Source organism: Pristis pectinata, chromosome 19, assembly GCF_009764475.1.
Source record: "Pristis pectinata isolate sPriPec2 chromosome 19, sPriPec2.1.pri, whole genome shotgun sequence".
In the NCBI taxonomy this organism is placed as follows: domain Eukaryota; kingdom Metazoa; phylum Chordata; class Chondrichthyes; order Rhinopristiformes; family Pristidae; genus Pristis; species Pristis pectinata.
This window is the reverse complement of record NC_067423.1, coordinates 43,704,113-43,727,168: the sequence shown is the minus strand read 5'-3', so window position 1 is coordinate 43,727,168 and position 23,056 is coordinate 43,704,113. Positions and strand designations below refer to the sequence as shown.

The 23,056-nt window shown below is 43.7% G+C and overlaps 1 protein-coding gene across 1 annotated transcript in view; it reads left to right on the top strand.

The window, feature by feature from the left end:
• The window catches only part of washc4 (WASH complex subunit 4), a 55,294-nt gene that overhangs the window by 6,563 nt on the left and 25,675 nt on the right, over window positions 1–23,056 (top strand). The window contains exons 3-15 of the mRNA XM_052033404.1: window positions 3,426–3,479; window positions 3,946–4,011; window positions 4,132–4,177; window positions 5,234–5,301; window positions 9,041–9,123; window positions 9,721–9,763; window positions 9,941–10,044; window positions 12,370–12,490; window positions 12,982–13,105; window positions 14,482–14,609; window positions 14,702–14,862; window positions 17,405–17,531; window positions 18,310–18,435. Of these exons, the coding sequence (XP_051889364.1) occupies window positions 3,426–3,479; window positions 3,946–4,011; window positions 4,132–4,177; window positions 5,234–5,301; window positions 9,041–9,123; window positions 9,721–9,763; window positions 9,941–10,044; window positions 12,370–12,490; window positions 12,982–13,105; window positions 14,482–14,609; window positions 14,702–14,862; window positions 17,405–17,531; window positions 18,310–18,435 (1,251 nt within the window). The remainder of the gene's footprint in view (window positions 1–3,425; window positions 3,480–3,945; window positions 4,012–4,131; window positions 4,178–5,233; window positions 5,302–9,040; window positions 9,124–9,720; window positions 9,764–9,940; window positions 10,045–12,369; window positions 12,491–12,981; window positions 13,106–14,481; window positions 14,610–14,701; window positions 14,863–17,404; window positions 17,532–18,309; window positions 18,436–23,056) is intronic.

Here is a 23,056-nt window from a genome sequence, read left to right as displayed (position 1 = left end):
TGCTGGCCGTCCACTCTATCTATTCCTCTTAATATTTTGTATACCTCTATCATGTCTCCCCTCATCCTCCTCCTCTCCAATGAGTAAAGCCCTAGCTCGCTTAGTCTCTCCTCATAATCCATATTCTCCAATCCAGGCAGCATCCTGGTAAATCTCCTCTGCACCCTTTCCAACGCTTCCACATCCTTCCTATAATGAGGTAACCAGAACTGGACACAGTACTCTAAGTGTGGCCTAACCAGAGTTTTGTTGAACTGCATCATTACCTCGCAGCTCTTAAACTCGATCCCACGACTTATGAAAACTAACATCCCATAAGCTTTCTTAACTACCCTATCCACCTGTGAGGCAACTTTCAGTGATCTGTGGATATGAATCCCCAGATCCCTCTGCTCCTCCACACTCCCCAGAATCCTGCTATTAACCTTGTACTCCACCTTGGAGTTTGTCCTTCCAAAGTGTACCACCTCACACTTCTCTGGATTGAACTCTATCTGCCACTTCTCAGCCCAGCTCTGCATCCTATCAATATCCCTTCGACAGCCCTCCACACCATCCACAACACCTCCGACCTTTGTGTCATCTGTAAACTTGCTAATCCACCCTTCCACCCCCTCATCCAAGTCAGTAATAAACATCACGAAAAGTAGAGGTCCCAGAACCGATCCTTGTGGGACACCGCTAGTCACAGCCCTCCAATCTGAATGCACTCCCTCCACCACAACCCTCTGCTTTCTACAGGCAAGCCAATTCTGAATCCACACGGCCAAGCCTCCCTGGATCCCTTGCCCTCTGACCTTCTGAAGAAGCCTACCATGTGGAACCTTGTCAAATGCCTTACTAAAATCCATGTAGACCACATCCACTGCATTACCCTCATCAATCTTCCTGGTCACCTCCTCAAAGAACCCTATCAGGCTTGTGAGGCAAGATCTTCCCTTCACAAAGCCATGCTGGCTGTCCCTAATCCGTCCATGATTCTGTAAATGCTCGTAGATCCTATCTCTTAGAATCCTTTCCAACAGCTTGCCCACCACAGACAAGGCTCACTGGTCTGTAATTCCCTGGACTATCCCTACTACCTTTTCTGAATAAGGGGACAACATTTGCCACCCTCCAATCCTCCGGTACCATTCCCGCGGACAACGAGGACTCAAAGATCCTAACCAATGGTTCAGCAATCTCCTCCCTCGCCTCGTGAAGCAACCTGGGGAATTTCCGTCAGGGCCTGGGGACTTATCTGTCCTAATATTTTCTAACAGCTCCAACACATCCTCTCTCTTGATATCTACATGCTTTAGAACATAAACCTTACCCACACTGTCCTCAACATCATCAAGACCCCTCTCCTTGGTGAATACTGAAGAGAAGTATTCATTGAGAACCCCACCCACTTCCACAGCTTCCAGGCACATCTTCCCACCTTTGTCTCTAATCGGAACTACCTTTACTCTCGTCATCCTTCTGCTCTTCACATATGAGAAAAAAGCCTTGGGGTTTTCCTTAACCCTACTCACCAAAGCCTTTTCATGTCCCCTTCTTGCTGTCCTCAGCCCCTTAAGTTCCTTCCTTGCTACCCTATGTTCCTCACGAGCCCTGTCTGATCCTTGCTGCTTACACCTTATGTATGCTGCTGCCTTCTTCCTAACTAGTTGTTCCACCTCTCTTGTCACCCATGGTTCCTTCACCCTGCCATTCTTTCTCTGCCTCACCGGGACAAATTTATCCCCAACATCCTGCAAGAGATCCCTGAACACCGACCACATCTCCATAGTACATTTCCCTTCAAAAAAGTCATCCCAATTTACACTCTCAAGTTCTAGCCTTATAGCCTCATAATTTGCCTTTCCCCAATTAAATGTCTTCCCGTCCTCTTTGCTCCTATCTTTGTCCATGACAATGCTAAAGGTTAGGGAGCAGTGGTCACTGTCCCCCAAATGCTCACTAACTGAGAGATCTGTCACCTGACCCGGTTCATTACCTAATACTAGATCTGATATGGCATTCCCTCTAGTTGGCCTGTCGACATACTATGACAGGAATCTGTCCTGGACACACTTAACAAACTCTGCCCCAGTGATGGTGGAAGGTTGTTTCTCGGACTGGAGGCCTGTGACTAGTGGTGTTGCTCAGGGGTCGGTGCTGGGCCCATTGTTATTTGTCACCTATATCAACGATTTGGATGAGAATGTACAAGGCGTGGTTAGTAAGTTTGCAGGTGGCACTAAAATAGGTGGTGGTGTTGACAGGATGGTTAACAGGATTGACGGGGGGATCTTGATCAGTTGAGTAAGTGGGCCCAGGAATGGCAAATGGAGTTTAACTCAGATAAGGAGACACGAGACTCTGCAGATGCTGCAATCTGGAGCAAAACAGATGAAATGCTGGAGGAACTCAGCATATCAGGCAGGGCCCAACACATCGATGGAATCACAATGAAGGCACGCTAGTGGCCCTACTTCCTTAGGAGTTTGAGGACTTTTGGTACGTCACCAAACTCTCTTGCAAATTTCTACAGATGTGCGGTGGAGAGCATTCTGACTGGTTGCATCACTGCCTGGTACGGAGGCTCCAATGTGCAGGGTTGAAAGATCCATCACGGGCACAACCCTCCCCACCATCAAGGACACCTTCAAGAGGTGGTGCCTCAAGAAGGCGGCATCCATCATTAAGGACCCTCACCATCTGGGACATGGCCTCTTCTCATTGTTATCATCAGGGAAGAGGTACAGGAGCCTGAAGACCCACACTCAATGACTTAGGAACAGCTTCTTCCCCTCCGCCATCAGATTTCTCAACGGTCCATGAACACTACCTCACTATTCTACTTTTGCACTATTTCTTTATTTATTTTTGTAACTTAGAGTAATTTTTATGTCTTTATGCCTTGCACTGTACTGCTGCCGCAAAACAGCACATTTCCCAACGTATGTCAATGATAATAAACCTGATTCTGATATCATCGCTGACATATGTCGTGAAATGTGTTGTTTTGTGCCAGCGGTACAGTGCAAGGCATAAAAATTACTACAAGTTGCCCAAAATATATAATTAAGTAGTGCAAAAGAGGAAGCATAAGAGGTTTAGAAGGTTATGGGCCAAACACTGGCAAATGGCTAGCTTAGATGGGGCATCTTGGTTGGCACGGACCAGTTGGGCGGAAGGGCCTGTTCCTGTGCCATTTGACTCTATCCTCTCAGCCTCCATCTCGTCAATCGCCTTCTGAATCTTGTGCGTTTCAATATGATCGCCTCTCAATCTTTAAACTCCAGTGAGTGAAAACACAACTGCTCAACCTGTCTTTGTACGCCAACTCCTTCCCCTCCATTAGAATCTGGATCTCTAGATTGTTTGTCCAAACCTCTGGGTCACAAGGTAATTGTAATTTAAATGCTGTGCTATTTAACTGTTTTTGTTCTGTTTAGCTTCTGCCATATGAACAATCCTCACTACTGGAACTTATCAAGACTGAAAACAAAGTAAGTTAATATTAGGCTGTAAACTACAGTCTATCATTGCATTAAATAATATTTAATCAGTTACATTATCAATAATATGTTGAAGGTTTTGTCTGCTTATGAAATTAGTAATCTTTTTGTCATCCAGTTTTGTTGTGGCACATTGGATAGCACTTGTTGCAGGCATTTGGCCAATATGTAACTAATTAAAGCTGTGTGTGAAGATTGGAGCTTGAGTGCTCCTGATTTGCTCTGTTTTAATTGACAAAGTTTGGATCCCTTATTTAAGCTATTTTAGTAAATTAGTTCAAGGTTTATTGTCTGTGTTTTCCACACAAAATCCTAGTAGAAGTGTCTTGTACTTGAGCCAGTCTTATGTTTAGCTGTCAAAGCAGGTAACTAGTGATGATAACTGCAGAGTTCAGTGCTGCTTGCAAATGGTGCTCTTGACTTGAATGTTTGTTAATTACACAAAATTTTTTTGTAGGTCCTGAATAAAGTAATAACAGTTTACGCTGCCCTTTGCTGTGAAGTAAAAAAATTGAAATACGAGGTAGGGGAAAATATCATCTTTGAGTTTTGAGTGAGTTTTGGTGTCTGTTTGAGAAAACAATAAACGGCCTATTTAATGACATAGTGCTTTTAAAGTAAATGAATTGTTTTTGTCTTTTAGGCTGAAACAAAATTTTACAATGGCCTTCTGTTTTATGGAGAAGGAGGTTAGTTGGATTTACTTCTGACACACTTTGTCAGTAGATAATGCTTTAATATCTACATATTCACAATCTAAACTTAATATGCTGGGAAGACACAAGAGCCTGCAAATGTTAGAATCTGTAGCAACACACAAAACACTGGAGGAACTCAATGGGTCAGGCAGCATAATGCTGTACCCTCTGTACCAGTGGGACATTTTGTCTGTCACATTTACTACTTATTGGCAAATATAGATTTGTGTTCATGTGATAATGAATACTTAACAAAAAAATCAACAGCCTGATGCCTCATAGAGAATAGAGGCCATGCAGCCCATCGATCTGTGCTGGCTGTCAGAGCATCCCCCCCCCCCCAATCTCATTGCCCCACTTATTGCCTCTTCTCTCGTGCATGCCTATCAACAACCTCCGAATTCTCCCACCGCTCTCCCACACCAAGGGAAGATTACAGAGGCCTATTAGGCTGTCAACCAGCACATCTTTGGGAGGTGGGAGAAACTGGAGCACCCAGAGGAACCCCATGCGGTCACAGGGCAAATGTGCAGACTCCCTACGGACAGCGCCGGAGGTCAGGATCAAACCTGACTGCAGGAGCTGTGAGGCAGGAGCATCAACTGCTCGTTTTACTTTATTGCATCTTTTTAGAGCTTCATCTCTGCGCTCTGTTTGAATTTACTTTATCCGTCAGTAATTGGGACTCTTTAATTTTGTTTGTCTTTGCCTGATTTTGAAACCAGCCTTGGTGTAAATCACAGTTGTTCTGCTGCACAACCTTCTGATACCTAGTTTGCTCTGTGGATATGTGCAGCTATAGTTTGCTGATATGAAGTGGTACATTGTGTAGTGTCTTGAACTTGTAGTACAGAGATCTACCAACAGCTGTTCTGTTTTACTGATTCTGCTACACTGATTTGTCTGGTCAGTAACTTCCTCGAATGCACGAAGCAGTGTGGAAGGAGGTGCGGTGTGACGTTCCTTGAACCTCCCCACCCTCCCATCTCTCTTGTTCTCCTAAACCGGCAATCCAGAGTGACCCAACGGTTTTGCTTTCTGTTTTAGTCACCGATTCGAGTATGGCTGAAGGGGAGTCACAGATCCAGATGGGCAGGTTTATTTCTTTCTTGCAGGTATGCCTCTCTTCTTTCCGTTGTTTCAGTGCTATCCATAAAAGGAGAAGATCACCAGCGTTTGCGGTGGGTTTTCAGTAGCTTGGGTGGAGGGAAGAATGTGGTGGTGACAGTGGAGCAGAAAGACATTTTGCAGCAACAAAATATGTTGGCTCCCTGGTATAGTATGTTGGCTCCCTGGTGCCAAAGAAGGTCACTAAGTTTCTCCAGAATATTCCGGATGTGAGGGGAGAGGGTAACATCGACAGGCCATGGTCCTTGTTGCTTACAATGAGGGGGATGTGTTCCTGCAGGCAGACTGTGGGAACTTAAAACACATTGCAGTAAAACACTGATAAAACACATTAAAAAAACACATTAAAAACACATTGCAGTAAAACTCTGATAATCTACCGTCTGACTGTTTGGAAATCCTGTTGGATTGGCATGTGGTTTACGAGGTAATCCTTCCTGCGCTCCCTTTCCATTTACCTGGTTCACTGAAAAATATATTGTCATAAACATCTGAAAGAAGTGCATTAAAAGTATTGTTAAGGTGTTAATGGAAATAATGTCGGGTGGTCCAGAAAATCTGCCAGTCCTGAGTGTGCTAGATTATTGGGGTTTTACACTAGTACTTTTGAGGTCTTGCATTTTATTGTCCAAAGTACCACAGATTATATGGCAGCGAGTACGCAATTTGAACAGAAGTGTAAATGAATGGAAGGATTGTGGGAGCTGTATATTCCTGGGCCATTGGGACTGGTTCTGTGCGAGGTGGAACTTTAACTCAACTGCATTGCATTACAATTGGTCAGAACCAGTATCTTCGTGGTGAAGGTTTAAGTTAGCTAGGCCATGAGCATGAAACCCAGCAATGATTTCAGAAGGGAGGGAGGCAGAGTTGGATGTGGAAGTTCGGGGAGCAGAGGAAGCAGAAGCTAGGCAGTGTTCACTGGTACATCACTTTATCATCAACTGGAAACACAAAGCTGATGAGCTGGGGCACAGAGGAAATCACAGCAGTACGTTAAATGTGGCGTAAAAGGTACAAATTGCAGCTCGGCTTTCCTTGTTACTGGGTACTCAGACTGGAGAAAGTGGGGGGTGGGGGGGGCGCAGGGGGAGAATGTGCAGTTGAATTTACGGAGGAGGACGTGCAAGAAAAATCCAGTAAATCCACATATGTGGAAGTGAGGAACCATAAAAAGGGCAGTCCACTAAAAGAACATCCAGACAGTTAATGGGCAGTTTGCAGACTGGGAGGTTATCATTAGTGGTGTTGACATCGAACATAGAAAACCTACAGCACATACAGGCCCTTTGGCCCACAAAGCTGTGCCGAACATGTCCCTGCCTTAGAAATTACCAGGCTTACCCATAGCCCTTTATTTTTCTCAGCTCCATGTACCTATCCAAAAGTCTCTTAAAGGACCCTATCGTATCCGCCTCCACCACCGTTGCCAGCAGCCCAATCCACACACTCACCACTCTCTGAGTAAAAAAAAAAACTGACCCCAGACATCTCCTCTATACCTACTCCCCAGCACCTTAAACCTGTGTCCTCTTGTGGCCACCATTTCAGCCCTGGGGAAAAGCCTCTGACGATCTACCCGATCAATGCCTCTCATCATCTTATACACCTCAATCAGGTCCCCCCTCATCATCTGTCTCTCCAAGGAGAAAAGGCAGAGTTCCCTCAACCTGCTTTCATAAAGCATGCTCCCCAGTCCAGGCAGCATCCTTGTAGATCTCCTCTGCACCCATTCTATGGCGTTCTGTAGATCACTGCTTGATCCCTTGCTCTTTGCAGCATACGTGAATGATTTGGATGTAACTTTTGGAGTCGGGATCAAGAACTTTGCAGATATAAAATTGATAACTTAATTAATATGGAGGAAGCAAGCAGCAGACATGGTCCAGCAGGGGTTGATGGCTTCAGGTTTTTGGAACATTGGAACCACGTATGGGACAGGAGCGAGCTGTTCGAGCTGAATGGGTCGCACCTTAACGGGAATAGGACCAGTGTCCTCGCAGGGAGGGTGGGAAGGGTTTAAAGGCGGGGGATGGAAAACAGCAGGTAGTAATAGGAGAGTAGAATTATGGTATAGAAAAGTGAGTGTTGGCTAGGAATGGAGAAGGTCCTAATGCAATATCTGGCAACAGGCAGGCTCTGGAAAGAATATACCATCACACCATCCTGACATGGAAATATGTTGCTGGTCTTTCTTTGTCACTTGCTCCAATTCCTGGAAATTCCTTTCTGGATTGCAGCAGCTATGTGGCCAGATACTGGTCTAACTCCATCTACAAGTTTGCAGATGATACCACTGTTGTAGGCTGTATCTCAAACAGCAATGAGTCGGAGTACAGGAAGGAGACGGAGAGTTTAGTGGAATAGTGTCATGACAACAACCTTTCCCTCAATGTCAACAAAACAAAAGAGCTGGTCATTGACTTCAGGAAAGGGGGCGGTGTACATAGACTTGTCTACATCAGTTGTGCTGAGGTCGAGAGGGTTGAGAGCTTCAAGTTCCTGGGAGTGAACATCACCTAGCCTGATCTAGTCAAATAACATAGATGCCACGGCCAAGAAAGCTCACCAGTGCCTCTACTTCCTCAGGAGGCTAAAGAAATTCAGTTTGTCCCCTTTGACTCTCACCAACTTTTACCGATGCACCATAGAAAGCATCCTATCTGGATGTATCACGGCTTGGTACGGCAACTGCTCTGCCCAGGACCACAAGAAGCTGCAGAGGGTTGTGGACACAGCCCAGCGTATCACAGACACCAGCCTCCCCTCCTTGGACTGTCTTTACCTCTCGTTGTCTTGGTGAAGCAGCCAGCATAATCAAAGACCCCACCCACCCTGGTCATTCTCTATTCTCTCTTCTCTCCTCTTCCATCGGGTAGAAGATACAGGAGCCTGAGAGCATGTACCACCAGACTTAAGGACAGCTTCTACCCCACTGTGATAAGACTATTGAACGGTTCCCTTATATGATGAGATGGACTATGACCTCACGATCTACCTTGTTGTGACCTTGCATCTTACTGCACTGCACTTTCTCTGTAGCTGTGACACTTTACTCTGTACTGTTACTGTTTTTACCTGTACTACCTCAATGCACTCTGTACTAACCCAATGTAACTGCACTGTGTAATGAATTGACCTGTACGATCGGTTTGCAAGACAAGTTTTTCACTGTACCTCAGTACAAGTGACAATAGTAAACCAATACCAAGAAGCTGGCTCACCACCACCCTCTCAAGACAGATTCTGAGAAATGAATACATTTTAAATAAACTGAGGCAAGGAATAGAGCACAGACACCATGTAAGAACAAAGTAGAGCACTAGTTTGGCCACATCTATACTAAGGTATAAAATCTTGAATGCTACATTACAGGAAGGATGAGATAGCACTAGGGAAGGCTGGAAGAGGAAAGATGGATTTAGCTGGAATTGTTTCTGTTGGAACGGAGAAGACTGCCGTACTCAACATTAACAAGCCTGTAATTCTGAGGAGAAAGGTTTCATTTTCCAGAACTGATAGGTCAGTGATGTAGATAGATAGTTATTGTAGGATTAAGGGGAGTGGGAAAGTTTTTGTTTACCTAGTGTGGTCGGGATCCAGCACTCTATCTAGCTTGAGCCTGTTGTAGTGGGTTCATGGAAAGTGAGGTTTGTGATCATTTCAAAGACTCATTGAACAGAAGAGTTTGAAGGAGCAACTAAAAGAAATTGTTTCCAATTTTAGGAGTTATCTTGTTTTATTACGAGATGTTACGAGGTGGTAATGAATATTGTCCAACAGCTGGCTTCACTCTACACCAGCAGTAAGTAAGTAAAGTTCCATTGTATCTTAAACCATTGGAGGAACCGATGAGTGAGGAATTTAAAAAGAAAATTTATCTCTACTCTGTGCTGAGGGATGTTGGTGTAAGGGAATTGAATAATTTCCCTTATTTACACCCTAATGTTATAACAGTTGTACTTTGCTTATAAATTATATTCGCTTCTGTCACTGTGACACAGAATTTCAATTTCTCAAATCATCCATTCTGAAATCCCTGACCAGAAATGCACAGGACCAAATTAGAGATGACGTAGTGGTTACCTGGGCGTAACCAAAATGAAATTATTTCAAAATCAGAACCTTCTGAAAATAAGCCACCACTAAAGAAATAACGTAGATTATATTTCGGCAGGAAGGGGACTCATTTCACCTTCCCTGTGATTAATGTTGTGTTTGTTTCTCAACTATTTTTATTTCAAACATCCTGAAAGCCGTGGTCCTTTTATCTCTGGGTCTTTGACCAGAGTTTAAGTCAGGTTCTTGTTTTTAGTTAATTAATTCTTTGTCCCTTTTATTGTAGAAATAACAGTCATGTCCATTATAAATTAACTCCTTATTACTAAAGGTTTCCTTTCCCTTAGGACTGCACCAAAAATCATAGAAACGACAGGGGTTCATTTCCAGGTGAGCTACGATTCTTTTTCAAACTACAGTCAGAGGATTTGTTAATGTGCACAATGTTATTTTGAAGTACGTCACTATAGAACGTGTCAAAGCATTAAGTTCGGTGACATACTTAAATGGGGAGTTGGTATCCTCCTGCAGTAATGCTGTAAACTGTTTAAACAAATATTGTTGCAGACTGTGTATGAACACCTAGGGGAGTTGCTGGTTGTTCTCCTCACTTTGGATGAAATAATCGACAATCATGTCACCTTGAAGGACCACTGGGTCACATATAAAAGGTGAGAACGTGCAGTAAAAAATGCAAATCGTTTCATTGGTGTACAGTTTAATTCACTTAGTGTGTTGCAGGGCACGGCTTTATCTTCTGCATGTATAATTCTCATCTGAAGTATCCTTTGGAGAAGTACGTGCATTTCCCACAAGGTGCAAGAACAAGTCAGGCAGGCCATTGTCATGCATCCCTACCATTTGGGTGTCCCGTGACGTGGTGCTGGGCTTTGCCTTCGCTGCTAAGTGTGTGTGGGAGAATCAGATAGAAACGCAACTTTGCAACTGCTGAATTTGAAAAAACTTAAAAAAACAGTTAACGTGGTGTGAAAATGCTCAGTTCAGGCACTATCAGTGGAGGGGGGGGGCGGAATTTTCATCTGAACTGGAAAAAAAACATTTTAAGGTGCAGGTATAGATGGTGAGAGGTGGGGGCGCAGGGTGAAAAAGAGCTAAAAGGCAAGTCTGTAAAGGGGCAGAAGTGGGAGCAGTTCAATGAAAAAAGTGATGGGAATGGGACAGGTTAATGTGGTGGCAGAATCAAAATCTGAAATTGTTGAGATCAGTGAGTCCAAAAGGCTGCTGTCCAAGATAAGACAAGCTATCTTCATTAGTCACATGAACATGGAAACACAGTGAAATGCATCTTTTGTATAGGGTGTTCTGGGGGCAGCCCGCAAGTGTCGCCACGCTTCCGGCACCAACATAGCATGCCCACAACTTCCTAACCCGTACGTCTTTGGAATGTGGGAGGAAACCGGAGCACCCGGAGGAAACCCACGCAGACACGGGGAACGTACAAACTCCTTACAGGCAGTGGCGGGAATTGAACCCAGGTCGCTGGCATTGTAATAGCGTTACGCTAACTGCTACACTATCGTGCCTGCCATGAAGTGCAGTTCATGCTTCATTGACCTGGGCCTCCAATATTCCGCAGGTCGGAGAGACAGTGGGATGTTATAATAAAGTGTTGAGATGGTCAAAACTTTCCATCTGCCAGGAACTGGATGTGCCAGGGTGCATCCAGTCATAGGGGTGCAAGTCCAATGCTCATTGAAAATGACGACACAGGTAGACAGGGTGGTTAAGAAGGTTTATGAAACGCTTGCTTTCATTAATCGAGGTATTGAGTACAGGAGTCAAGAAGTTCTGATGCATCTCTATAGAACTCTGGTTAGGCCGCATTTAGAGCATTGCGTGCAGTTCTGGTCACCTCACTATGGGAAGGATGTCGAAGCTTCAGAGAAGGTGCAGAGGAGGTTTACTCGAATGCTGCCTGGATTAGAAGGCATGTGCTATCAGGAGAGGCTGGACCAACTTGCTCTCTCCTCTCTGGAGCGGCGGAAGCTGAGGGGTGATCTGTTAGAAGTGCATAAAATTATGAGGGGCATAGATAGGGTGGACAAGCAATATCTTTTTCCCATTATTGAACGATCCCATACCAGAGGGCATGCATTTAAGGTGAGAGGGGGTAGGTTCAGAACAGACGTGAGGGATAAGTTTTTTTTACTGAGAGAGTGGTGGGTGCCTGGAATGCTTTGCCTGATAGGGTGGTGGAGGCAAATTCATTGGGGGCTTTTAAGAGGGGCTTGGATGGGCACATGAATGAGAGGAAAATAGAGGGATATGGGCATTCTGTAGGTAGGGGGGAATAGCTATGTCGGCACAACATTGTGGGCCAAAAGGCCTGTTCTGTGCTGTACTGTTCTATGTTCTATAGAGTAATACAGCGTGGAAACAAGCCCTTCAGTCCATGCTGACCAAAGTGCCCACCTAAGCCGGTAATTTGCGTGAGCAGTTAGATGGTGCAATGATCTGTATCAGTTGGACTATGATACAGATCCAGATATAAGATGAGGAAAGCTTTGGGCACCAGAGGTCCAGGGCTGCCTGCCTGTCCCAAGATGGTACCCTTGCTACATGTCATACACCAACAACTCATTTACTGCAAGAAAAATGTAATGAAGGGAAATAAAACTGTGGGAAAATATTCATCTACAATTAGCTTAGTTTTGTAACTGTTTAGCTAATTGGGTCTTTTGAATTTTTGACTCCTGTAAGTTTCTATGGTTTAACTTGTGTGGTTTAACGACTGCTAGGGAGCTGCAAGTGATTCTGTTTATAGCCATGGTTCCCTGCTGCATCCCCAGGATGTAGTTTAGTGCGCAGGCTGTGTTGTCACATTCTCACTTCCATTTCTGAAATTTCTCCAAAGGTCAGATGTAATCATCTTAAGAAAGTTATCCCCACTTATCACAGGTACTTAAGGTAGACGGGTGGGTTAATTACGATGTACCATATTTGAGAGCATTTACAAGCGTGTTTCTGATTTTCAGGTTACTGAAATCAGTCCACCACAATCCATCTAAATTTGGAATTGCTGAAGAAAAACTGAAACCGTTTGAAATATTACTGTTAAAATTAGAGCGCCAGTTGCTGAGCAGGATGATTTTTCAGGTTAGTGCTTTTGTATGTCATGGCAAAACCAATAAACTGCAGGAGATTTCACTGATGTGAGCGTGGTAACGTAGGAACTAGCAATGGGCCATTCATCCCACTGATGACAAGACTCCTACGTAGTGAATTGAGACATTTTACTATGTTAAATGTTCTTTATGAATACACTTTGACCTATCATTGTTTCTACTTACAACATGGAGCTGAACTTCTACCTCGGGTTCATTTTCCTGCAATGTCTCCAGATCTCTTGTACCTCTAATACATGGCAATTGAAATGGCTATCTGCAGTAAAAAAAAATCTCTTACAGATTTTTTCTGTGTATAGCAGTAACAGACATGTATTTTATAAGTAGTTCGTGCAAATGGTACTTAAACGTGCAAAGTAGTTTCTCATAAGATGGGTGTTTGTCTTAACCTTAAAGCTTGTTACTTGTCATAGTGTGTGCATGGAGGATAATTCTCTGCTGTTAACTGCATTTATTATGCAGGCCTGTGTTGATCAACAGTTTGACAAAATAAATGAACCAACCTCTGTCTCAAAAAATAGCACGTTTGCAGAAGAGTTTGCCCACAACATTCGCACTATTTTCAGCAATGTGGAGTCAAAGCTTGGTAAGATGTTTATGCTTCGTTGCACGTGCTGGTGTCTTTGAATGTGTAACTGGTCGCTGGCTGCTGTCTGAGGCCAAACTAGATTATTCTCCATTGTGATGATATACTTATCCCTGAGGATTGTGTTCCAACTCCATATCTTCCAGCACTTGAGCACCGACCTTCGCCTCTATAATTTCTACCTTGGCTTCTCTGCTGTGGAAGCACTCATGCATCCATGCATTGCTGCTGTGTCTGACTATTGCAGTTCACCACTGGGTGACCTGCTATTGTAAGTTTTTCATAAAACTGAAGGTCATCTAAAACTGAGCCAATATCCTAATTCTCACTCATTTATCAATGTTGTGGATGCTTAATATAGATTTCCCCAAACATCTTTAAAATTCTTATCATCCTCTTCAGATTGTTCCATGGGTATACCCTGGGTTTCCTGTAAACCTCTCCAACCCATCTGAATACCTGTGTGCATCCAATTCTGGCCTATTGACTGTGCCCAATTTAATGGTTACAGCATTATCTACCACATCTATAGCTGTCTGAGTTCACTCACAAACCTCAAATAACCTCTCCCTACCTCTCCACCCCCCCCCCCAGTTTAAAATACATCCTAAAACTCCCTCTTTTTCATTCCTTTTATTGACCTGTTTTGATATCTCCTTTTGTGGCTTAATGCCAGATTTTGTTTTGTCAATGGTCTTATGTGTGCACTGGTCTCCAGTGGGGCACAGTGGTATTCCAATGGTGTTGAAATATTTTACTATATTATATGCTTTATATGTTTATTCATTGTTTCTAGTCCTGACATTTGAAGGAAAAGAGATTCTCATAATAAGCAAAATGCACTCAATAGGATTCAGCATATCTAAGCATTCATTCCTCATTGCAATGTGCAATTTATTAAACTATTGTATTAATTGTATTATCTTTGGGTATTGACCTTAACTTTCATTCAGTTAGGCAATCCCAAATGGAAAATTTGGGATTACAGAGACCCAGATTAAATCGTAACCTTGGGCGCACAGTCTCCCCGCAACCACTAGAACCTCCCTCTGGTGTTCCAGCTTCCTCCCACTGCCAAAGGTGTGACGGCTGGGAGGTTAATTGGCCACAGGAAATTGCCCCTGGGGTAAGTGGGTGGCAGGAGAACTGGGGAGGGGGGAGTTCGGGGCAGAGGCAGTTGGTAAGGATGCAAGGGGAAAATTGGGATTGGTGTAGATAGGTCTTGATCAGCAGCATAGTCGTGTGAGGGAAGGGCCTGTTTCTGTGCTGTATTACTCTGTTCTAAAAATATTTAGCATCTGTTTGCTTCTGTGCTGAAAGTTATCCACGATTTAATCTTTTGCTATCAGAAATTTTCTCCTTTGTATTTGCACCAGGAGAGCCTTCAGAGATTGATCAGCGGGACAAATATACTGGCATCTGTGCACTATTTGTGTTACATTTCCAGATTTTCAGGACGTTAGATAAAAAATTGTACAAATCATTGTTAGATGTTTGCAAGAAGGTAAGCAATATTTTCATGTGGGATATTTCAGTTGTCCTTCGAAATCATTTGCTAATATCAGAATGTTGACCTTTCTGCTTGACTCATTCCAGGTACCTGCCATCACACTTGCAGCCAACATTATCTGGTATGCTGACCACTTCTTGATGGATAAGCTGGCCTCAGCTGCAAAGCTTACAGAGAAAAAGAATCTGCAATCTATTAAAATCCAGAGAGAAACCTTCCTACAGCAGAAGGCCCAGACTCTGTCCAAGTAGGTCTCAGTCAACTGCAGTTGCTGCGTAGTGTGGATGTACAGTATATAAGCAAGGGTAGAATGGGGATTTGACAGTCAGCAAGCTTCCAGTCAAGTGTTGCAGAGTGGAACTCTACCCTGTGCGAGGGGAGATGGAGGATGTGCCAGGATGACATATTAAGAAGTTATGAGAAGGCTTCAGGCCTATTTCCATTGTGTCTTGGGCTAGATGCCGCCTGACTTTGTGTTTCTCGTATTTTCTGATTCTATTTTAGATTTCCAGCAGGCTGCAGTATTTTTGATTTTCATTATGTGATGAGCTCGGGGGGATGGTGTGGAGGGGGAGGGTAAAAGAGCTTGTAATGCTAAGTGAAGTCTCCAGCTATGCACAAGCTTACAATGTTGTTTAAGGTCCAGCATTCCATCCATGAGTGGGACTGGAACCACTGATGTGAATAGGACCGTGACTGCTGATATTATTCACTTAATGTTGTGTGGATCTTTCAGGGAAGTCTGTAGCCAGGTGCGACTGAAGTGTGGTGCTTTAAGGTGACAAAATGCAACTACAAGTGTTTGCCCATCTTAAGTGGGCGCTTAACACCAGTGCCAGTTTTAATATAGTCTGAGAGCGTGAGAATCACTGGGCTGAGCTGTGCTGTGGATAACCAATGGTTGTGCAGTGAAAGGAGAAAATCCAAGACGAGCTGGAGGTCTGATCTGACCCTGCCCTGGTGTTCAACTCCCCACTGAGCCCTGGGACAGAACAGTGATGCATCTCACTGCCAGCCTTCAGCTTTTCCCAGGGGCTGGAGTATGAAAGGCAATCCTGTCAGTGGAAAAAGGCCAGTGTTCTACTTGCAACATTAAAGTCAAATAATTTGGTGTATTTTGTTTTGTATTTAATTAAATTATATTTAAAAGTAGCTTTCCTTTAAATCATTTAAATATCTGCATCAGGAATTTAATCCGGTTTAAAAAGCCTTTGACAGCCAGCAAGCTGTTGTGTGTTTCAGAGCAGAACCCCATCCTGCCTGATGCCCATCAGGTATGGCAGGGTTCAATGCGTCCAGCTTTCTGCATCCAAAAACTGTAAGTACAGGCGGTGGTGTGGGTCCAGGAGGCCAGCTGCATTGTCAGGGGGTAGATGAGAGTGAGGACAATTAAATCACAGGAAATAAAGATTTTAATTGAAGGTTTAATCTCTCCAGGTGCTCTGTTCATCCGACTAGACTATGATGCATACTTTCTCTTTTGCCTGCAGTTGGTAACTGAACTGTCAGCCACCTGTGACTTGTACTTTTGACTTCCTCGACCCCTTCTCCTTTCGATGCTCTGTATAAAACTTCTTTGACGGAGCTTTTGCTCACCTTCCCTTCTGTTTCTTTCTTTGGCTGTATGCATTTTTAACTGATTGTACCTCTAATGTGTCATGGGATGTTTTTCTGACAGAAAAGGCACTTTTTGTTAATGCAAGTTGTTTGAACAAGATGGTGTAAAGGGAGTCTATGAAAGAAATGCTTGGTTGGATTCAATATTGTTAACTGGTCTTGGATGACTTGGAGCCTGTTATTTTTTCGCTCAGAGGTAGGGGAGGAGTTTGGCTGGGGTTCTTGCTACTGAGTTCCAGTGACTTCCCTTGAAAATGCGTTAAGTAAGATTAGGTTTGGTAATGAGTAAAAAGCCAGGAAATTGTAGGCTGGTTAGCCTGACCTCAGTGGTTGGTAAGATTTTAGAGTCCATTATTAAGGAGAAGTCTGACAAGTCACCCTCCCTTCTGTTTCTTTGAGAATTCTTAGAATTCTTTGAGAAGGTAACAAGTAGGTTAGACAAAGGAGAGTCGGTAGATGTTGTTTACTTGGATTTTCAGAAGGCCTTTGACAAGGTGCCGTACACAAGGCTGCTAAACAAGATAAGAGCCCATGGTGTTGGAGGCAAGGTCCTAGCGTGGATAGAAGATTGGCTGACAGGCAGAAGTCAGAGAGTGGGGATAAAGAGGTCCTTTTCAGGATGGCTGTCGGTGACCAATGGAGTTCCACAGGGGTCAGTGTTGGGACTGCAAGTTTTCACCTTATACATTAATGATCTGCATGAAGGAACTGACAGCATTGTGGCCAAGTTTGCAGATGATACCACGATAGGTGGAGGGGCAGGTAGTGTTGTGGAGGCAGGGAGTCTGCAGAAGGACTTGGACAGGTTAGGAGAATGGGCAAAGAAGTGGCAGATAGAATGCAGTATGGGGTGATGCACTTTGGTAGGAAGAATAAAGGTGTAGACCGTTTTCTAAATGGGAAGAGAATTCAGAAATCGGAGGTGTAAAGGGACTTGGGAGTCCTAGTTTAGGATTCCCTCAAGTTAGCTTGCAGGTTGAGTCGAGTATCCTTGAGTTGCTTCACACAGCCAAACAGCTTGCAGACAACTTGATTGTAGAAGAGAATAATTTATGTCTGCAAGGGGGTCATCTCAAAGTGAGATGGCAGTGTCCAGGAACAGTAGAATATAGGCACTATCTGTTGGTTTAATCTTCTCTTATTTTTATTCAAACAAAAATATTATTTTGTAGAGATGTGCAGTCATATTACTTGTTCATAAGTTCGTGGATGATGAAAATGGAATCCATCCTGTCCAAAGTGCAGAACCTGGAGAATTTTGCTGAAGATCTGTCCAGCAGATGTAACGTCTTTATACAGGTGATGCTTGGAAATCCGCTGATGTCTTGGCTGCTCAAAACTCAGATCATGGATGTGGTTGGTTTACAAAATAACTGACGTTATCAAGAACTTGGATTTCTTATATCATGTAATAGTCCAACACTTGACAGTGAAAGCAATGAGTGATGCTTGTCGATAGTATGCAAGTTGTCCAGCAACTTGCGTCAAGGAAGTGATACATAGCCACATGCTGCTGGATGATTTGCATCCTTTCCATTTAATCCTTTAACTTCCTTGTCCATTTGTGGAATTGCTGTATCTGTGCATTAAATTTCTTGCGTTGAGTTTGAAGGATAATTATTATTGTAAATATCCCTTTGGTTAATTGAACCTTTGGCTCAAAATAAGAACATGTAAAACTTTGGCGTCATATACCTTTAGCCAGTGAATCATTAGATGTTTTAAAAACTGCCTGCTTTAATTTTTTGGTTGTTTTATTTGCCATCGGTCTTTCTGCCTCACTTGTTAATCTTCTCCTTGTATGAGGCTGAATTAACCCACACTCAGTCCTTCATTCCTTAGTTCTTAAATTGTTAAGTAATGTCCCGTTTCTGTTCTCATTTGATATTTGCTCGTTTTGAGCAAAGTTTTCTGGATGAAAGGATGTAGGAAGTCTCACTGAGTATGCCGTTCCAGCAGATTGTAGGCCACTATATTAATGGGTTTGAACTGATGTAGTTTGCAACTGAATGTAAATGAATAAATGGACTGTTGTCTTGTGGATAACTAAATGTGACTGAACACCTTTTGTCTTTAGGGTATTCTGTATGCAAACAGTCTCAGTAACATTGTCCGAACAACAATGAACCTGTACATGTCAATGCAGAAACCCATGACCAAAACATCTGTGAAAGCATTGTGCAGACTTGTGGAACTTCTAAAGGTAAGCCTTTGAAAACACCGCCTCCTCGGTTTCTTCAGCTGTTGTTGAGACTTGTGGGAGTTGAGTTCAGATTTACTTGCTATATTAGCAAAAGTTGGTTTATCATTGGTGACCACTGTTCGTTCCACACCTTCCACCAGGTTCTTTTGACAAAAGGACAGGAAGATCTTTAATTCTCCAATTGCTCCAAGTTGCGCGGTTGAAGCTGTTCATATGTTCATTTGGCCAGATTGTGCTCTGTCCAATTCACTGCCACCACTGTATCTCCCAACAGAATTGAGGTCTTGGAACAGCTGTTGTAGCAAGAGTGGATCAGGTCTCAAGGCATCACTACCTAGGGTGCAGTCCCCTACATTGTCCTGATGGCTTGGTTCATTATTTGTAAATCTCTAATAATCAGAGACTTCTAAAAACAATAGAGTTAAATAACTTAAAATAAAGCAAATTTTTTAAAGAACTCTAAACTGTGCATTCACAGGCACGGTAGCATAGTGGTTAGCATAATGCTTTACAGCGCCAGCGACCTGGGTTCAAATCTGGCCACTGTCTGTAAGGAGTTTGTACGTTCTCCCCGTGTCTGCGTGGGTTTCCTCCCACATTCCAAAGATGTACAGGTTAGGAAGTTACGGGCATGCTATGTTGGTGCCGGAAGCGTGGCGACACTTGCGGGCTGCCCCCCCCCCCCCCCAAAATCACTACGCAAAAGATGTATTTCACTGTGTGTTTCGATGTACATGTGACTAATAAAGATCTTATTTCAATTTAGTTTACTTAACTACTGTTAAAACAAAATAAGTTACTAAATTAACTTTTCTTATTGAAAGTCAGTGACCCATTCCAATGGACGGGGCTCTGATCGATGTGCAAGGTGTGGCTGGTGTAATGCTGAGAGGCCAGATATGATGTTTAACTTGGAGACGAGGGGCTGGATATACACTGCTCCTGGGTGACACACATTGTTTCCACTGGTTCCATTTCGATATTGACTTCAAGGAGTTATTTTCCTGATTTTTCTCAGCTTCTCGATCTGTTCCACCAGCAGAACATGTTGCCGTTCCGGATGGCGGCTTTCCTGGAAATATGACGCAACAATGCTTACAAGCATTTAAATTACCTTCTTGAGATCTGGTGTCCTGCTTTAGAGTGAGGACCTGATGATTTTAGAAATACTTGCATTTTTTCTCATAACGTCATAACTACAATGCATATGCAGGGGAAAGAAATGATAGTGTTGGATGAAAGAGGGAGGGAGAAACTTATGTGGAACGTGAGGCACCAGTGAATAATAGACCACTGAATAAGGGCAGAAGACATAGCTGAGGAAACTTGGTGAAGCAAATGTCAGGCTACAGAGCATCTAGACCTTAACACAAGGTGCATTATTGTCTCCACAAGGCTCAAGGCTGTTCACAATTTATGTTAATAATTTAATTGAGAATTAAAAACATATTTTCTAAATACATGGAGGACACACAATTAGGCTTCAGCTTGCTAAAGAAACCTGCAGGATGTGCATACAGTTGGCAAATTTATTTCAAGATGGATTTGTAAAAACGATCACATCTTGGCAAGAAAAATGTGCATCACTTGGCCGGTGAGAATGTAACTAGAAGTGAAAGGAAGTGAACTGATGAAGTTGATTGGAGTACACGGACTTCTGTGTGCAGCTCTGGTGTTTGAGTTTGTCCCAGCTCTTTGAAGGCACCCTATTGGTCCTGCTTGTTTACAGCCTTCTAATAGTTCTTGCCTGGTGCTTAACAAATGTCCTTGTATAATACCTGATTCTGTTTCAACTGTCCGTTAGACTGTGTTATAGATTATCATTCTCCAAAGAAATTCCTCTCATCTCTATCCACCACAGATTGTGGGGGGTCACTACCATCTACTATCCTCCAGATGGGGAAGAATGAATGTTTGTCATCACCGCCTGCTTTTTTCCTTGGTCAATTCCTTGTCATTTTTAAAAAATTTTATTTACAGTGTAGTAACAGACCCTTCCGGCCCAATGAGTCCGCGCCGCCCATTTTAAACCCCCAAATTAACCTACCCGTACGTCTTTGGAATGTGGGAGGAAACCGGAGCACCCGGAGGAAACCCACGCAGACACGGGGAGAACGCACAAACTCCTTACAGACAGCGACGGGAATCGAACCCCGATCGCTGGCGCTGTAATAGCGTCGCGCTAACCGCTACGCTACAGTGTCACCCTGACCTGTTTATTCTGTGGGCCTTAATTTTGCTAACAAGCCTGAAATTCAAATTCATTTCAACCTTTTGTACCACCTCATCAAAAAAAATCATACGAGTTTGTCAAACTTTATTTGTCTTTAACAACTCTGAGCTGTCTCTTTATTAATTCAGATACTTACAGTTGCCTATTTATTCTTTCATTCATTGTTTGTAAAAGCTTGCCTGCCACTGAGATTAAACTGACTGGTCTGCAGGTTTTTGGGTATGTCCTTACAAGGGTATATCAGAATCAGGTTTATTATCATTGATGGGTTGTGAAATGTGTTGTTTTGCGGCAGCAGTACAGTGTAAGACATAAAAATTACTACAAGTTACAAAAATGAATAAATCGTGCAAAAGAGGAATAACGAGGTAGTGTTCATGGACCGTTCAGAAATCTGATGGCGGAGGGGAAGAAGCTGTTTCTGAATCGTTGAGTGTGGTTCTTCAGGCTCCTGTACCTCCTCCCCGATGGTAGTAATGAGAAGAGGGCATGTCCCGGGTGGTGAGGGTCCTTAATGATGGATGCTGCCTTCTTGAGGCACCGCCTCTTGAAGATGTCCTCGATGGTGGGGAGTGTTGTGATGGAGCCAGCTGAGTCTACAACCCTCTGCAGCCTCTTTCGATCTTGCATGTTGGAGCATCCATACCAAACAGTGATGCAACCAGTCAGAATGCTCTCCACCGTACATCTGTAGAAATTTGCAAGTATCTTTGGTGACGTACCAAATCTCTTCAAACTTTTAATGAAGTAGAGCCACTGGCGAGCCTTCTTCATGATTGTATCAATGTGTTGGGCCCAGGACAGATTCTCTGAGATGTTGGCACCCAGGAACTTGAAGCAGCTCACCCTTTCCACCGCTGACCCCTCAATGAGGACTGGTGTGTGTTCTCCCGACTTCCCCTTCCTGAAGTCCACAATCAATTCCTTGGTCTTGTTGACGTTGAGTGCAAGGTTGTTGTTGCAACACCACTCAGCCAGCCGATCTGTCTCACTCTGCCCTCTCATCGCCGTCTGAGATTCTGCCAACAGCAGTGGTGTCATCAGTGAATTTATAGATGGTGTTTGAGCTGTGCCTAGCCACACAGTCAGGAGAGTAGAGCAGTGGGCTAAGCACACATCCTTGAGGAGCGCCTGTGTTGATTGTAAGAGAAGATCTTTATTAGTCACATGTACATCGAAACACACGGTGAAATACGTCTTTTGCGTAGTGATTTTGGGGGGCAGCCCGCAAGTGTCGCCATGCTTCTGGTGCCAACATAGCACACCCACAACTACCTAACCCGTACGTCTTTGGAATGTGGGAGGAAACCGGAGCACCCAGAGGAAACCCACGCAGACACGGGGAGAACGTACAAACTCCTTACAGGCAGTGGCCGGATTTGAACCCGGGTCGCTGGCGCTGTAAAGCATTATGCTAACCACTATGCTACCATGCTGCAGTCCTTTGGCTCCTCTCTCGTGGGAGGGTTGGAAGAGGCATGTCAATGTATTTAGCATTTCTTCAATCAATGCTGTTCGGCCCATTGAGCCCATGCCAACTTCCAGCAGAGCAATCCCATCAGTCCCATTCCCCTCATCTGCTCTTCTGTAGCCCTGCAATTTATTCTCTCTCAACCACGAGCTTTCCTATTTGATTCTTGTGCCACTTACCAACACGGAAGAAGTAATTTACGGTGGCCAGTGAATCTACCAGCAAGTCTTTAGGATGTTGGAGCATCTGGAAGAAACTCAGGTGGTCACAGATTGTACAGACTTCAGGGACAGCAGTTGCTGTCCAGATCAAAGCCAGGTCTCGGGAACAGTGAGGTAGTAGTGTTAACTGTCACACCATATTTGCATAATGTGCTCCCCTACTTCCCTCAACAAGCCAAGATGCTTCCTATCAGGGCTGACTTGAATGCAGCCAGTTTCCATAGTACTTCATTTCTAGTAACTTCCTTTTTACTGAGACTTTGATACTGTCCTCTTGGAAAAGTCCAGTGTAAAGTGCTCTGAACAGCCCAGCCTTGTCGGTTCGTCATTTCTTTTCAGGACGGGCCTAACATTGCTCAGACGTTTTCATGGCACCTGTCATTGAAACAGTGTTGATTCAAAAAAAAAACTAACTACAGATGCTGGAAACCTAAAATAAAAACAGAAAATGCTGGAAATACTCAGCAGGTCACGCAGCATCTGCGGGAAGAGAAACAAAGTTGACGTTTCAGGTTAAAGACCCTTTTGTTAGAACTGGGAACAGGGTCCACCTCCTTTTCCAGTTTTGGTTTAACTTGGCCTGATTCTAGTGATAAAATGAGATCGATGTTAAGAGATACATTGCGGATTGTGATGGGATCTGCTGATTGCCAACGGCACCTTATAGAAGTGCAGGATTGAGCTGTCACACTGCTG